Source organism: Dysidea avara, chromosome 10, assembly GCF_963678975.1.
Source record: "Dysidea avara chromosome 10, odDysAvar1.4, whole genome shotgun sequence".
In the NCBI taxonomy this organism is placed as follows: domain Eukaryota; kingdom Metazoa; phylum Porifera; class Demospongiae; order Dictyoceratida; family Dysideidae; genus Dysidea; species Dysidea avara.
Window position 1 is genome coordinate 14139405 of NC_089281.1, and position 18165 is coordinate 14157569.

At 38.0% G+C, this 18165-nt stretch overlaps 1 protein-coding gene and 1 pseudogene across 2 annotated transcripts; both read right to left on the minus strand.

Moving 5' to 3' along the window:
• Positions 1-1053: 1053 nt before the first annotated feature.
• On the minus strand, positions 1054-17574 carry LOC136236240 (ras-related protein Rab-13-like). 2 transcript variants are annotated; one of them, XR_010692037.1, is made up of 8 exons: positions 17266-17574; positions 17155-17215; positions 4424-4565; positions 4266-4367; positions 3870-3935; positions 2094-2437; positions 1362-1397; positions 1209-1311 (listed from the first exon to the last, which is right to left on the minus strand). XR_010692037.1 is itself a non-coding variant. In XM_066026368.1 (7 exons), the coding sequence occupies exons 1-7, from the start codon at positions 17414-17416 to the stop codon at positions 1168-1170; spliced, it is 702 nt and encodes a 233-aa protein (XP_065882440.1). In that variant the 5' UTR covers positions 17417-17570; the 3' UTR covers positions 1054-1167. The 2 variants fall into 2 exon arrangements, 1 of the variants encoding a protein (XP_065882440.1); XM_066026368.1 differs by lacking the exon at positions 2094-2437 and having other exon boundaries at positions 1054-1311; positions 17266-17570.
• On the minus strand, positions 10403-13635 carry LOC136236237 (zinc finger MYM-type protein 1-like; annotated as a pseudogene).
• Positions 17575-18165: the final 591 nt, after the last annotated feature.

Genomic DNA, 18165 nt, shown 5'->3' on the forward strand with positions numbered 1-18165 from the left:
TTTGGCTTGAATTCAACCAACTACTCGGCAGTTAAACCCACTGATGTAACAGGAATAACGTTATTCTGTAGCTGAAGTTGCATGCTGCCGCCGGTATGACCTTTTTTAAAGTACTAGATTGCAAGCTACTGAGATTGCTTTCAAGATTGATACCTTGGCTTTTCAGTCTCCTGGTGCAGTGCTAGTGGTGGCGGCAATGGCAACCAGAAAGTGTGCATGTGTTGTTTGCTCAAATCTTTGCTATAGCTGTATAGTTGAATGGTAGAGTTGAAAATGACACAAAGGAGCTCACAATGACACACACACAGGGGTCACAATGACACAGAAGGGAGCGCAATGACAAACAGAGCTAGGGGCCACAATGACACAGAAGGGAACACAATGACACACAAAGCTAGGGGTCACAATGTCGGACACGTTACCATGCTGGCTATTGTGTACAAGTTCATTTTGTTGATTGGCTTCTTTATAATCACTTTACAAATTTTGTATACACTATATAATAGCAATTATAACTACAACAATAACAAATAACGTGGGTGCCTGTACCTCCATGTTATAATTCTGCCTGAGCTTTTGCTGACTTAATATATCTTATGTGCAAATTCACCAGCCTAGTAGGGATGAGGCAATACATTGCCACAAAAATATCACAATACGACAACTTTAAAGAGGACCAGGTGTCCAATACAATAGCTATATATAATATTGTCATACTACAAACTTGAAAGCAGTGCATGGGCATATTATGTCAGATACAGACAGAATATCTAACGCTGTGGCAATTGCTAACTCAATATAATTTGGTTATATCTGCATAATTTTGAAATTTCTGTCAAACATGGCTATGTATGTAATATTCAAGTTGATGCACCCGATATATTGCGATACGCAATGTATCATAATCAATGTATTGATAATTGTATTAATACCTGTATCACTCTCTTGATATGGCAGTGTTACATCATCCCATCTCTATTAACACAAAAATAAAAATGTGCAACATGGCCCTCAGGCTGCACACAGGGACTCAACCCAGAGCATTAACAGATATTCATTCACTGCATGATTATGTGCACGATTTATATATACACTAACACCTACACTTCCATTTACAACACTGGCAGTCACTACATGATTTGGATAATTCAATACTGTGTTTTTTTTCTACATATTCCTTGGACACCTACACTTCCATTTACAACACTGGCAGTCACTACATGATTTGGATAATTCAATACTGTGTTTTTTTTCTGCATCTTCCTTGGGTGATAATTGTGATTCTGTCATCGACTGGGAAGTTGCTGAAACCTGTAGCACACACTGACAGGACACTGACATTGATAACATGTATAATTTACCTCTTCCATGATTCTCTCCACAAGACCACAAACAGCCTGAATGTAATATCATACAAGTGAATCATGTAAGGAATTAAAGAAATGCATTGTGAACACTATACAAATCCATCTGCAGGGGCGTCAGAGTAAAAATGTCAGTCCTAGGTCTGGGGGGAGGGGGGCATGCTCCCCCAGGAAACTTTGCACATGCAAGTAGCTAGTTACCTAACAAATGTTCAATGTTAGGGAAAACTATATACACTGACCAAAAACTAGGCACCTCTGTATAATGCTTTAACCTTACCACCATTTAAGTTTATTAATACTGTAAGGAATGTTTCCAAGTAGCTGCAAAGAGAAACAAAGCACATAAAGCTGTTCTGGGTGAAAGACAGGTTAGTGCTTCTATCAATTGTTGCTATTAAATAAATGCTAAGTTTTGCACATTAATTTTGGTTTGAAAGTTTTTTTTTGTTAAATTTCAGCTAAAAAGTGGTGAGGATCTGGCCTCACACCTACTCTGATGCCCTTGATCTGCTAACTACAAATGTTATCCGATGCAGTGACTACTATATACATTACTAACAAGTAATAATTACTAACTACTGAAAGCAAAACGGTCATTCTGCTTCATTTTCAGTCTGTCATAACACAGTACTACAAACAAAGAACAGTATGAGAAATGCCTCTTAATAGGGATTGGAAATGGTGTTGTGTACCAAAAATAGCCATGTTTCAATGGATTAGACTAACCTTCATCATTTCTACTACACAGTACTAGTATGGTTACAAGCAGGCATGGTTCAATGGGGGTTTCACCGGTTTCCAGAGCTTTTTAAAATGAAACAGTTGATGAAATCCGAAATTAGTAGTGATCATAAGAACAATTTCTTGCAATTCTTGAAATGAAACTAAAATTAAAAATGTAGTCCAGCAATAAGCAGTCAAACAAGATATATGAATGATGGTAGCTATTACAACACAGCGTTGATCCCTACTTGGCATGTCACCACCATCTGTTCAATACCAAAGTAAGGATTTTCTCACAGAGTGAATTGCATAATAGATTAAGGGGCATGGTTTCCATGTCTTGTTTTCTACAGCAAAAACAGCAGCTGATTGCAACTAGATCATTAAGAGGCATGGCTATATACAGGTATATACTCCCTCTTAAACACTTTATCTGACTGCTGACTAACTGATCGACCGACTGACTGACCAACCACAGTTGCAAGGCTAGAGGCCAAATGAAACAATGTGGGTCACCATTTTACGCCACAATAACAAATTCATTTGTAGCATATGCCTTTTCTGGTACTGAAGAGTGTCTACTTTCTGTGCTTTGCCCTTCCTTTAACTTCAATTACATGGTCATCTTCTTCATGTAAGGAAACTATACCAAGGCATTAATATTTATCAACACTTTTCTTAGTCACTCCGTCAGTTGGTTGGTTGGTCCGTCTGTCAGTTGTCTGGCAGTTCAAAAATCAGGTTTTTATAATTTAAAAAAATTAATATTCAGCCTTCTGTAAGTGCTTTCTTGTTAACGCTGAATTTGATGTTAGATGCACTAAAATTCTTATTCATCACGTGATATTTCTGTGATGGATTTTAATGGCAACATTTTGGGGGTTGCCATTCATTTTGGAACACTACTAGACAATACTACTGTACTATTTGATAACATTTTCAGAAATAAGTTCAGTAAAAACTTCTGGCACTACAATGTAGCTATTATATAGAACAAGTGTACCAGTAGTGGCAGAGGCTATTGTTGTAGCAAAGAATCAGAAATTTATCTACTAGAGTACCTGGCACTGGATCAATGATGGGTCAGTAGGTATGTACATAGCCATCAAGTCTTGCACTTTACATTCAATAACACACTACGTTTACTGTTAAGAGTCTGTTTCAAGCCCAGTCAATGACAAAGTATACTATGTTATTTCTGAGTCACCAAAAGCCAAACATGTGCAGATCTTGTGCATTTACACTCTAAGAGTTATTCATGTTTGACTGGGTTTTGTGATGTAAATTGTTTTGCTGTGGAAAAATAGTCATTAAAATTGTTCTTGTGGACTATAACTATCCACTGTGTCATCACAGGGGTGGTGGAGCAGGCCAAAGAGTGGGAGGGGACCAACTTCAATGATGAAAGTTGCACAGTGGAGAGCTTAAAGCATTACAGATATGGTTGTTATTTATGGAGGGTCTGGGGGTTTACCCCCAAGAAAATTTTGCATTTTGGAAAGAGTATTTTAAATGTTTTTGCAAATAAATTAAGTAGTTTAAAAAAGATGACTATTCTATTAGAGTGATTGACTGCTCTATTAGAATATCTTGATATTTTCTTACCAATGAAAGGCGATGTCCCCCCCCCCCACACACTCCCATTTCCACCATCTATGTATCATAACGTGCAACTCTATTCAGAATCAGTAGACAATGTTTAATAATTGGTACAATAAAACTTTAGCCATACACAATGGAACATAACAAAACACTATGAGCTAATAATTACAAACATACTTCTGTAATGTTGATAGATGTAGCACAGCTGGTCTCATAATAGGCCATGTCATGTTGTTGAGCAAACTAATTGAACGATAAGTAATTGATAATGGCTTATAGTATAGCATGTTCACATTGAGTTGATACCTCAAAAAAGTTAAAATTTTCACTCAGAATTAACAGCTTGAAGAAACTTAGCAATATTTCTAAAACTATTTTGCAGGCTCTTAATTCCATTTAATAGCATTTTAAAATTTTCTATGTGAAACCTATAAGAGCAAGCTCTCATACGCTGCCTCTCCAAATTGATTTTTGAACCAAGCCTGCTATTCTTCACAGTCATCACTATAGGGGAAATGAAGTTGTGTTTCAGTTTTGAACAGTTTTCTCAATGTGAATCTACAGTATAATCACCTTTAGTCCCTCACTATGTGAAATCACTCGTTGATCTTCCAAGTCTATCTTGTTACCAATTAATACTATTGGCACCTTAGCATCTTCAAATTGTGGGATATTCTATTTTTCGCACACTGCTGAATAGAACTGAACACAATTGTAATGATGAGGTTCACCTCTTTTAGCTTCTTTATCCATTTTGGTAGACCGCTGTGAAAACTTCTCGAGTTAGTGACATCGTATGCTAGTAATACTCCTTGTGCTCTTTTAAAAAACTGTGAAGTGATAGCATCAAATTCCTCCTGTCCTGCAGTATCCCTGTTGTAGTAAAGGAAGACGGCACAAGATTGTTAAAGATTACAGCTAAAAATTAATATTCCCTTCATTACAAAAGTGTACACAATTGCCACAAGCTTGCATGCACTTTGGGCATAAAATTGTAACAATTTCTGCAAACTCTTCTATTTTGACACATAGAGGTCATGTGATTTGGTAGCCACTAGTGGCGTGCGATATAGGATATTTTCCTATCACAATTATTGCACACAAGATATCACGATATGATATATGTCATGATATACAACCTAGTGTAAATAGTGTATCTACACTGATGACACTTGTAGCAGTGATGTATATAATACAACATGGTACATGACTAGCATAAGCACAGTGTACATGATATCTTGGACGACATTTTGATATATATATATATATATATATATCACATATTGCACATCACTAGTAGTCACTACAATAAAAAGATTGCTAGTCAAGTGCAATGTCGCACTCGCCCATGCCTCAAGAGTGCAAGGGATTAAAAACTTAGGCGTGGAACCCATTTCGTGTGCAAGTTTTTATCCCTCAAATTGAAGGATAAAGACTTACACACGAAAAGGATGCCATGCCCTTTAATCAGCAAGTTGATTTTTTATCCCTTGCACTCTCGAGGTGTAGGCAAGTGCAACATTGTGCTTGGGCGGTACCATATAGGAACTAGTATTTGTATACAAGACCAACAATCACATATTCTTTGGAGTTCAGTGAGTTGTACTTTCTTTGATGTATTCTGCAGCATATAACACAGATATAAAAGGAGTTTCGATGTTAATCACATTGTTTGTGGCACTGTACACAATTGTCGGCGCTAGATGTTCATTTGAGATGGCTGAAATTCGACAATTAATTAGTTGATAATGACATTTAAGTGACCATATATAGAAAAGATTAGCTGGTCTACATTCAATTTGGGAACAATATAATAGCATCATCACTCACTAGAAAATGTATAGGAATGTAAAATGCAATTATGAAGGCACATTTGAGATTCCCTACACTGATAACAGTGCTAATATTATATATTTAAGAGAATACCCACATTATACAGTATGGTAGTGTGCATTGAAGGTATCATAAAGCCTTACACTTTTTTACCAAAAATATCACCCAAAACTAACCTCGCCTTTCTTTCATAATGACTTGGCAGAATTGGTTAAATATAAAATTAAGTCCACACATGCCTTCAGAGCAACCTGACACACTTCCGATACGTTTCTACAGAATATTATTTCACAGAATTTTCTAAAGGCTGACTGACTTGCTGACTGACTTGCTTACTAATGCCAGTAAACCTGATAGCACCACATACAAATTAGATGCATGTGTACAGCATTCATAGGGCTATATATAACTAGGGGGATTTGAGGGGTTTTCCCCTCTGGGATTGCCAATTTTAAAAACAGTGTTTGGTAGGCTGGCAAATGAGTTATCATAGATATACAGACAAGTCCCTAGGATTGGAGTCATTTAACATGAGCCCATTGACTCTAATACAAATGCATTCATCGGATCATTGTTACCCTCCTCAAACAAGTCGGGACAAGTAAAATATGCTACTCACAATACGTTTCTGTTGGATGTCAATATGTGAGTATTTAGCTTAGTTGTTAGTAAGCCTTCTTCACAAAAGGGGTGATTAATTAGTGCCTGGGCCTGGTTTGTGGGTGCCTCTCTTGATGCGACTGGTTGAAGTGCAAGCACCATTTTTGGAGAAACCAAACTATAACACTCGGCAACTCAATGTTTTTTTTAGGAAGTAGTCACAAGAATAGAACTAGTCTTCTGTGTAATAAATTTGATGACATTGCTACTTCCAGTACCAATGATTTGTATGAAGAAACAGATAAGTTCAACACCGGGTACTGTATATCTATGCCCAAAAAAGAGAGAGAGAGAGAGCCATAGCCATAGTCAGGCACTGAAAGCTACTCTCATACATCTTAAAATTTGAGTGGACCTGAAAAGCTGCATTTATACAGTGGAACCTATGTATAATGGTCACCTTCAGACTAGAAAGTTGTGGCCTTTATGTACAGGTAGCTGTTTTAGAGAAAAACCTGCATAAGGTGGTCAGTAGCATTTTAGTGGTTATGGCCATTAAAAAACATCAGGCTCGTGCCAAACCTTATAATTATAAGTACAGAAATGGAAAGGTGAGCTTGTTATGAATGTTGCTAATGGCCATTGCATACTTTTAAGGAGGCTTAGTACAGTTTCTGTATGGTTTCACCATGAAATTTGCAGGGCCCGAAACAAGCAAGCCATTGCATCGTACCCTTTACAACAAATAGGAACTCTGGGATGCATGTACCACAAGCTCCAAGTTTAGCACTTCAGAGTGAATACTCTTTATGGTTGATGCAATGGCACTGGATTTGCTGCTGGACACTATTTACCTAATCATTTACCATTTTTGGGGAGCTACTTTTCTTATCAGGTTAGTTCATACGTTAATTTTACCCATGTCACATAAAGATATGAAATGAATTTTTTTTAAATCACCACTACTGGGTGGAGGCAAGTATTAAAAATTGGCTTTCGTATAATTTACTCCACAATTTGACAATAGTATATTGAAAAACCAGCAACTAGTTCATTATTGTATTAGTGATGTGCAATATACTGAAAAATTATCGACATTGCAATATTTTTTTCAATACCGATATCATATCAAATCTCATATTTTTATAACTGATATCAATATTTATCGTATAGTCATTATTTTGCTACAATTTTCAATATATTTAATTGAGTAATATTTTGGTAATTTACAACTTTTGGTGTGTGATTGTGCAATCACGGTAGAAATGAAGCTCAGTTCTGCCATTTTAAAAAGTGTCTACCAGTTTCCAAGGCTTGTTATTACCTTCATCACAAATTCTATAAAGCATAGCTACTAATTATAAACATTTACCCCACGCAATTAATCAAATACCCGAAAAAAGTATCGAAATTTCAATATTTTACCAATTATCATATCGATATCGTACCGAAACCAAAATCATAATATTGCACATCACTATATTGTATTGACGCTTGTAACATAGGTAACTCTTTGCAAATGACAGGAACTGGCAGTCAACCACAGTAATTATAATGTGATAGCATACACAACACCGATGAAGCCTTATGAAAGCAATGAACACCCAGACGGTATTCATTGGTCAAGCCACTTACTGTTTGTTATGAGACAGCAAGCGCTATATAGAAAGTTATATACATATACAGCTATTCATGGGTGAATTCTTGGCTGGCCAGCTATATATACCTGTTAGACACGCAGGTGGCCACTTAATACAGACCACAATGCATACATTTGTATAGGAAAATATTTCAATGCATACACTAGAACCAGGTAGGTTTTAGAGCTGAAATGGATGGTATAAATCTTTCTGGATATATCCTCTCAATGGAGATGAAGATACATCCTCGTGATTGCATCATTCAGTGACTATACTAACTGTTCATTGTGTTAATGTGTTGTACCTCAATAAGGATAAGTAGTTTGCGTGGCAAGCAATCATTTTTTTAATATTAATACTGTTATACATTGTTGGTGTTTGTGCTGTATTTTCGTAGTAATCAGTTAGCTCAATTTCTTCCAAACTACCAAAGGTTTGAAGTTTGATAGTCAACCTGTCCACGTACCAATTTTCAACTTCTTCCCATAAGTGGTTTACCCCATAGGCAGGACAATATAACAGTGTTCTTTTGTGAAATCGTTAATAACTCTGCAAATGGTTATCGTATTCAAACAAAAATTGGTGCAAGATTTGCCATTAAACCCTGCTTATGTATGCCATAAAAGGCAATCATATCATGCATTTGCCATTTTATGGCAGCTTTTGTAAGTGTGCAAAAAGACAAAGAAAAATAAGCCAGAAAGGTTCAATTAAGCATTTTTACAAGTATTTTAAAGTCGTTGCATCGTTTTACAGACTGTTTACAACATTTACTAAACATCTATAAGGGTAAGCTTTGCTGTAGAATGTTTATCTTGTGTTACTTGAAAAGTGGGCATGGTCCATATTTTAAAATGCGGCGAATCACTTGTGAATATGCTATAGCACTAGTTCTCACCTTAAACCAATGTTTCTCAACTCATAGGATGGCAAGGGTGACAAATCGCTTCCATCTGAGTGCTGTAGGATGCAAAATTGGATGCATGGTTTCACCATGTGACCAATAATAAATTCCCACAATTGATTTCGGCTTGAGAGTTTTTATATAAAGAAATTGGCGGTACTGCTCCCACATCCAGGCCATGGTACATTTAAAATGTACCATAACCAGCCATGGTTTAACTTAAATGTACCATGGCCAGCCAGGGATTATAAGATATGTACCCTGAAATTTGCCTTTGAAGTTAGGTGGCTTCATGGTACATGGTGTGCAATCATAGCACAAGCTTTGTTCATAGGTGAAGTAAATAGTGAAGCCTGTATGATGGGTCAGTACTACTGCGTAATTTGTACGTGTACTACTGGTATCATGCAGATAGTTTGCACTTGTGAGTAGTGCGTGCAATTGCTTCTCATGTCCTATTACTTCATATACTTGGGTTGGTATTGTATAGCAGATTACATGTAAATGGTGTTGATGTTTAAATACAATGTTGTATAGGAATTTTGTCACTTCAATTTTTTAACTTAGGAGAAAGTGTGTAACAATTAAGCGATTTTACAAGTATTTTAAAGTCATTGCATCGTTAAAATACCTGCATAACTAACATGTTGGTTTAACAGTGGCTCACAAGTAACATGGAGTCAGTGAAGAGGGGCTAGAGAAGAGAGGCTTAAGTGCAACAGGTCAAGAAGAGAACAATAGCCTGCTATTTGAATACTTGACACAAACATTTAGGATCATAGCTGCCAGCTCAGCACAACTACACGTTTGTAAGGGCTGTAACCAGGATTTTCTCAAGGGGAATTTTCTTTGACATGGTAGGTGATCATAGTAGCAGGGTTCAGGGGGTGCAGTCCCCAGATGCTCATCTCTCCTAACTGGCCTCACATTTAATATACACACCAATGACTCCAATGAGCTAGTGTGTGTGTGTGTGTGTGTGTGTGTGTGTGTGTGTGTGTGTGTGTGTGTGTGTGTGTGTGTGTGTGTGTGTGTGTGTGTGTGTGTGTGTGTGTGTGTGTGTGTGTGCAGGCCCGTAACCAGGGGTTTGGTTGGGGGGTTCTTTTCAGGGAAATGTGGACCCTTTTAATATATACATTAGCTAACTTGTTAGGTTAGCTGCTTTGGCATGCGAAGCATGCCATTTCTAGGGGGGTCTGAGGTAGTGTTCCACCGATAATCGGATCGGTATCGTATCGGAGCCGATATTGGGCTTTTCGTATCGATCGGTATCGGTTATTCAGGTATTCCGATACCGATTAATAGCCACTCGCGCCAATCGTCATAACCATAACTATCATCATAAATCCTATGCTAGCAAAACGTGAGGTATAACAAGTTGGAAATAGTGTTGAGTATTATTCTAGCATAAAAGGTGCAGGAATTGCTTTGCTAAACAGCAAGCAACTGCTACTTACTATGTTTGCATGAAAAAGATCGAAATACTCTAATAGAACAGTCACTGCACAATAATATATTCTACTAGAACAGTCACACATAGCCAGCTTGAGATGATTGTAAATTGTATAGCAATTATCGGTATCTGTATCGGTGAAAATTTGCTTCTAGGTATCGGTATCGGATCGGTAGTTATTTTTCTGTATCGGTGGAACCCTAGTCTGAGGGCATGCCCCCCCAGAAAATTAGGTGTCAAAAGATTGAATCTGGTGACAATTTTATGCATAAAAAACTAAATGCAACAAACTATCATTTAATTGTCTTCATTCACATTATGTACACACAATGAGTTGTATAATGTGCAGTAGGTTAGTTTACATGTAGTGCATATATCTACCAAATTGATTGTACAAAAATCATACGAGTCCTTATTTATGATAACATTTCTGTCCATTTAGCTATTATAGAATACACTCAAATTCAAGTCTGCGTGGGTGAAGTTTGGCAAAGCTATCTACTACCTTATCAAGATCTATACAAAAGTCATAGTGAATATGAAGAAGAGCAAGATTTGAAAGGCGATCTTTCCCCATTGAGGCTCTCATAAAATTATTTAATCGTCTTAACCCACTGGTACTTCTTTCACACTCACAAGATGTGACCGGCACTGTGCAGGCAATCTGCAATAGAATGTAAATGTTTGGAAACATGTCTTTATCACATTCTTTAATTGCATCTGCAGCTGATGATGGCCTCTCCTTACATTGTTTCGGCATGTACTGGTTCTTCCATCGTTGGATCTCCATTTCAAACAATTCAGGAGATGGAAGATCTGAACTATATTGGTTTACACATGCACCCAAATCTATAGGCTTTGAAGAGCATAAAATGGATGGAACAAGACCTAATAGTTTAACAGCAGTGATAGATGAACCAGAGAATTGTTGGTCTATAAACATGATGATGCGATCAAGAAGCGGGATCACAACATTCCTCTGGAAATATTCACAGGGAGAAATGGCTGGAGCATTACTGTGATGCTGTTGTCTTGAAGCAATTTGAGGCATTTCAACTGTGCTACCAACTTTATTTGTGATTCTACAAGCATGCTCAAAATTTTTTGCAAAGCCAGAGTCAACATTTTGTCACTCAAGTTTGTAGACTCTTGAAATTTCAGCTATCTGCTGGTGTGCTTCTAGAATATCCAGTGCTTGTTTCTGCAATTTGACTGTAATGCCAGCCAAATGTGACAGGTACTGATAGACAGTAAGAAACACTATTATAAATTCAAAATTGGTAATGCTGGCTAATAATTGTTGAGCATCACTACGGGATGCAGTATCCCCCAATCTGCATAAGTGTTACCGTACTTTTCTAAATGTCGCTTAAACCCAATCATTTCCAGAGCCTCTGTAATGAATACAAAAGCTTGGTAAAAATGCTGATAGGCACTTTGCCTCTCAGCCCACCTAGTTATACACAGATCTAACAAAGGCTTTTGATGTGTCTCATCGACTACATTATGTTTAACAATAACCTCAAGCAATCCAGATCGTTTAGGACTATTCAAGGAAAAACGACAGCAACTTTGCATTCAATCCAAAACATTCCTTACTTGAGGCAAGCTACAGCTTTTACTGATGACTAGGTTAAGGCAGTGACCATTGCAGTGGACATATGTGGCTAAAGGTGCTTCCCTTTTAATCTGTCCCTGGACACCCACATCTGAAGACATGTTACTAGTACCATCATACCCTTGGCCTCTCATATTTGATGCTGGGATGTCATTATCTTGCAAAAATTTCAATATATCTTGCGAAATAGCTTCACCTGTGATTCTCTCCAAAGGCAAAAAGGCTAAAAATTCTTCTCTGGTGTTATTTTGCTGATCTAAAAACCTAACACAAACAGACAGGTGCTCTATATTGTGAGAAGTAACCTCATCAGCCAGGATGGAATAATATGGTGAAGCATTTACTTCATCTATTATACTACCTAAAGTTTGCTTTGCCATTACATCAATTAAATCATTTTGAATTTTTGGTGAAGTATAAGTGGCATTCCGCATTGCAGGTGCCAGCAAGTGATCCCTCAACACAGCATCTTGAATGGCCAAAAGCTTTAACAACGCTTCCAGGGTTCCCAGATGCATCAATTTTCTCATTATCGCCTCGTAAAGCTATGCACTGCCTACCACAAAACAATACTGCACTAGCCAAGGATTTTAGTAATAATTGGTTTTGCTTAATGTTGGCAACTACACGTGCATCTTGGCGTGCTGTTATGGTTGCATCTGGATGCTCAACCGTGTACCTAAAATTGTCAGCTAATTCTATACAATTATGGTGATAAGCTGAACCAACATGTTCCTTGGTTTTCTCACTCTTTTTATTCCATATTCGAAAGGGCCTACTTACAAGGTAGCCTTTTGAAGAATCCTTGCAGAAAATAGCACAGAAAATACAAAACATGCCATCAACATGCTCACTATACACCAACCAAGGATTTTCCTCCAGCCATGCATACCTAAAACTACGATTACATCCACCCAGATGCTGGGAAGGAAACACATGATTTTTTGATGGCACTCTGTGCTTTGTTAACAATGCATATTTCTGAGCAGCAGTAAAAGATTGCATAGCTCTGGTGAACTCAGTAGGTGATGCAGAACCTGCATAAATCTCACCAATATCCAATATTTGTTGAGTAGACATTGCTGATTCTTGCAAAGTAGTTGAGTGTGTAGCCTCAGTATCAGGGATCTCAGTGGATGAAATTTGATCCGACTCACTGGCAATCACAGTTTCAGTCAACACATCATCTACATTTACAAGCATAATGATAGCTACAGATTGAAATACGCATTAATTTATGAGTGGACAGTCAGATCCACACTTTTTGCTTATAAGCTATAGCAAGAGCTACAGGGTATATTCCACTTAAACTTGCAGGGAATAGCTAGTAAGCTACATTAACTACATGAGGTGGCCACTTAGTATAACAGTGGTAAGCTGGTACAACTAAGCATGCAATTACGTATGTTCTACGTAAAGGACCCCCCACTAGCTTTAACTAGCATCAGTGGCGGATCCAGGGGGGTTTCATTGGTTTCCACGGAAACCCCCTTTGAAAAATGATTGCGTAACAATTAAATGTTTTAATTATCGCGGCGTGCGTCTCGATCGAGATACTGTAATTAGAGCAGTCACAGTAGCTACTAAAGTAGTGTGTAGGAAGTTTTTAATATATTTTATGTACTATTACTAGGCTGTGACTTTTTTTTTTTTTTTTTTTTTTTTTCTTTTTTTTTTTTTGGTCTCACCTTACCAAACCAGACGATGTAGTGCAAACGTTTGCGTATCTCATGTCAATATATATCTCCACCTTCTAAACTGGAAACCCCCTTTATAAATTCCTAGATCCGCCACTGAGCATTACCTGAAGTTTCATTTGCCTGATTGGGTGATATTAGGACGCATTCAGCACTTTCATGTGAGCTTCCAGGCTGTCCACTATCGACGACCACAGCTACTGTGTGACTATCCAACGCTCTACCTACGCTCTCAGACTCCTTCTGCTTTTTAAAAAAAGCTATCCAATCGCTGGCATGATGCAGCTGAGCGTTTCCTTTCCCGAGCTAACTGCTTTTCCCTTCCCATTACCAGATTTACCTCGAGATTTACACGAAAGACCACAATCAATTCCTCAAAACCACACAAGAAATGAAACCCACAATCAATTGCAATCTTGCAGGATCTTTCGTAATTGTGGGATTTACCCCATGTACTCATATGGAGTAACTATCGATCCCTGTGGCACAACTAAACTAAGGTGAGTAGTATTTAAAAGTGAACCTCTCTGTAAAGAGGGCGGTTCATCCGAACCTACCGAACCCCCCCCCTGGGTACGGGCCTGGTGTGTGTGTGTGTGTGTGTGTGTGTGTGTGTGTGTGTGTGTGTGTGTGTGTGTGTGTGTGTGTGTGTGTGTGGGGTGGGGGGGTGGGTGCGTGCATTGCTCTGACTTTCAGAAGTCATCACTTGAAATTGACATATAATTATGTAACTGAATTGATTGTTAGGATAGATGTAATTCACACTTATAAGAGGACTAACATTGGTACCTGTCCTTCGTGTAGGACCTTTTCGGTATTAACTAAATTTACTATAATGAGACCAAGTTAACACCCTACTGATAATCTGTTCAATAATCGATATTGTTTTGATTAAGTCAAAGCCCGACTAGCTGATTAATCAGCTGTAAAGGGGAGTGTATAAACAGTGGAATGGACTACTGGAATGGTGGAATACTGGAATGGTGGAATGGAATTTTTTAAAGTTCAATATCAGTTTTTACATCCAAATAAGTACAACTCCTCCCCTTATGTAAGCAAATAAATAGGCTTCCCTTTAAAGTCAGCTCATTTAGCATAATTCACCTCACCACAGACAAAGTTTACCAATGTAATGTACTGTAAAGTCAGTTATGAACATACACAATAGCAGTTTATTGGGAATACCAAGAAGACCCCTTGTTCTCAAATGATAAAAAGTTAGCTAGCCAGCTGATTAGTACATGTATGCATTGTAAAAGTACACTCAATGTATAATGAAGTATTCATTTATTTATTATCAACTTTACCAGTTAGGCACTGGAGAGCGAAAACAAAACAGAAGGCAGAGCCTGTGCAAGGTGTTTACCACTAACCTAGGAGCCTAAGCGAAAATCTTTGGGTAAAGTAAACGGGACTATCTTGTAAGCGTTTACAATGAGCCTTTCCCACAATTGTGTCAGAAAACAAAATTTAAGCCAAAGTTCATTGTGGCAGTGCCATGCTGCACACTGAACTTAACCTTCATTAAGACAGTTAGTTTCAGACAAGTAGTAAAGTATTGAGTTATAAGTCATACAAGTGTTGCGGTGGGGAAAAGTATGCTAAAGGAGCTGACTTCAGTGGGGAATCCTATTTATTTGCTTACTTAAGAGGAGGAGTTGTACTTATTTGGATGTACAAAATGACAGTATTGAACTTTTAAAAAATTCCATTCCACCATTCTGGTATTCCACCATTCCAGTAGTCCATTCCACTGTTTATACACTCCCGCTGTAAAGCCACTGTTGATCTCCACTGTGCTGTTTAGTACAATGATGTGGGGGAGGCTAGACATACGTTAATTGACATTATGAGCTAATGGTTTAGTGGTGACTATACAAGCCATGCCCATAGTAAGCTGTATGGTATAGGCCATGCCCAAAGTAAACTGAGGTTTTAGGTGTCTATGTAGTACATACCAACACTTGTCTCAAATTTTAAACCTGGTAAACATGCATGAGCAGCTTTTGCTTGTGGTACACATCTACATTGTGGCCTAGAATGAGCTGTATATTGTCACTAATATGTGTCATTTAATAATGATGAGGATAAGTGTTGGTGATATTAATGTATATCGGATCAGTTATCAGTATTGGCCAATTTCGGTTATCGGAATAATCAGCTAATTTGGTTATCGGTGCAACACTACACCCTAAAGCATGTATGATGATGTCACATTTAGAGTACACGAACCTTATGTAAGTATACCAAAATGATGTGAAGCATGTGAGCCATGCAGATACTAAGCAGTACTGCATTTAGCCAACTGGGTATGTGCAGACTCACCAATAATAATAATGTTACAAAAAAAAGTGAACAAAGAAAATTTAAGAATTTCAAGTTAAGTTTGATTAGGGATCACAGAAAAAAAAGTAGGGAAACAAGGGAGGTTGCCTACACCTGCAGATATACTAGTGAACATTTAATCCCTAATTCAGTCTATTTCTATGATTTCTAATCGAACATAAAATTCCTAATTTTTCCTTATACTTGTAATAATTATAGTGGTTGAAGTGAACACTGCCAATGTGGGGCTTACTAAATAATGGCTAACGCTACAAGGCTTGATTTTCTTCACTACATATTTGACATGACTTGGCCCCTAAAATATGCTTTTCTGTCAACCACAGCAGCTACAATGAATACATCATGGACTTACAATTGTCCTCCTTTGTGCCCCAGTTATTTCACTTGCAGCGAAAGGTGCTGATTCATTGCAGAGAATTAACAGCTTTGTGTATTATCTATCACTGTGGCTAAATATTGTTATCTGTGCTTTTTGTACTCTCCCTAAAGATTTATGACATAATCATGCAAGGAAATTTATTGCACCATGCATGGCTCCAACAGTAAAAAAAGTGGACAGATTATATAGGCGAGTTTCATGTATTGTTCTCTATAAATGTAACAGGCCAAAATGGGGGCATGCTTTGTTGTACTATTATAGGCTCATATTCCTGGTGCTGTTCTTTCCTTTACTGTGGTGTTATAGAAGTGATGGAATACGTTACAAGTGTAACGTTAATTGCTGAGGAATTTTACAACTTGTACAGTAGGAATGATTACAATAAGAAATACTTAAATCCTGGGGCTGTATGGATTTTTTTCCTTACTTTAGCCCCTTTTCTGTTTCACCTTATTAGCTATAAGTCTCAGCCCCTGCAATCATTATTAGGTTAGGTAATCCTATAAGGCTGCAACACATGTTGCTGTCAGACCTTCAGTGCTGGTCACTGTAAAGCATTAATAAAATAATAATAATTAAACAAGGGAGATTATCACCTGCCTGTAAAATTCCTACACAGTATAACTATCATCATAAGTTATATAGTCTGTCATGATCACATGGTTGACATTCACCAAAAATGGAAGAATAGTAACATTTTAGTATATAGCTAGCTACTGTGATCAGATATGCTAGAATTTCACATAACACAAATATGGGCGGATGTTGTGGTGAAGGTGGTGTAGCATCGCAAGGCACTAGCTAGCTAGTTATTCCTAGTCTACATAAACGGCTTGAATGCACAATACAGTGCTAGTGTAAAATACCATATAAGGGAAAACTTTGTAGGGGAAACACAAAAATAATGATTAACTTTAGTCCGAGCTTTCGTCTATGCATGGGAACCCGCTATGTGCGATATATTCAGGGCACCATGTATTCTGATATCTTACCAGATTTTTAGTTGTACCCTTTGTCCTTGTACGGTGATGTATTTCATCATAAAGTCGACTCCTGTAACGAACTGAGTAGCTAGTACCCACACTGCATAGTTGAAAACTCACCCAGTGTACGAATGTGTGCTACACGAAACTTGTTGGACACGAGTCTAGTTAATATCGAAGTCTTTCCAACGGCACTGTCTCCACATATCAACACTTTAAACAGATGGTCGCACTTGTGCTCGACACTTAGTTGAGTACGAAGTGTCGACATTATTGCAAACGGGTTGCAAAGAACCACGACTTCTGGCGCGGCCACCCCTTCTATGGAGCTCGATGAGTGTCCACTGGAACTGGACTGGAATTTTCCTCGGGAATTTTCGCCTACACAAAAGGATTGGATGGGCTACGTACACTAGTACGGATTCTGTCTCTATAGAACCTGAGCGCGAGCCCCACAACAAAATCATATGAAATACGATAGTGTCCGGATCAAATTAAGCGTTCACTTTTGTCCAGCATGCTTGCTGAAGTGGTCGTACCTCGGGTCGTACGGTCGCTGACAGTGTCACGGTAAGTAAGCTTAGCGTCGTATCCAGCTGAAATGATTCCTATTTGTTCGTCCTTTTTCATGCAGATTTGTTTTCTCAGGCACAGACAGACAGACAGGAGACCTACTCACCTATGGCCACGGTGACTGAGGAATCTAGAGCAAAACAGACCACTCAGAGTCAGCTGTTCAGGTATAAGTCCACTCCAAATAAATTCTCTGTTTTGTGGTACCACCCACATTTGGTTACTGTCAGCTCTAGAATTATTCCATTATTTTCCGGTTATTCTTGTATACTGACAGACCTACCTTGAAACTGTCGGCTTACGTGTCAGCAGTTTGGCACAGATTTCACGTTTGTGCTATTTTGCAACTTAAAAAAGGAAAGAACAAGCTTTAGTATGCTGTTATGCAGCTTTTTATGGTTTTTCCAATTGCCGCAGGCAAATAAAGCCACTCCAAATAAATTCTCT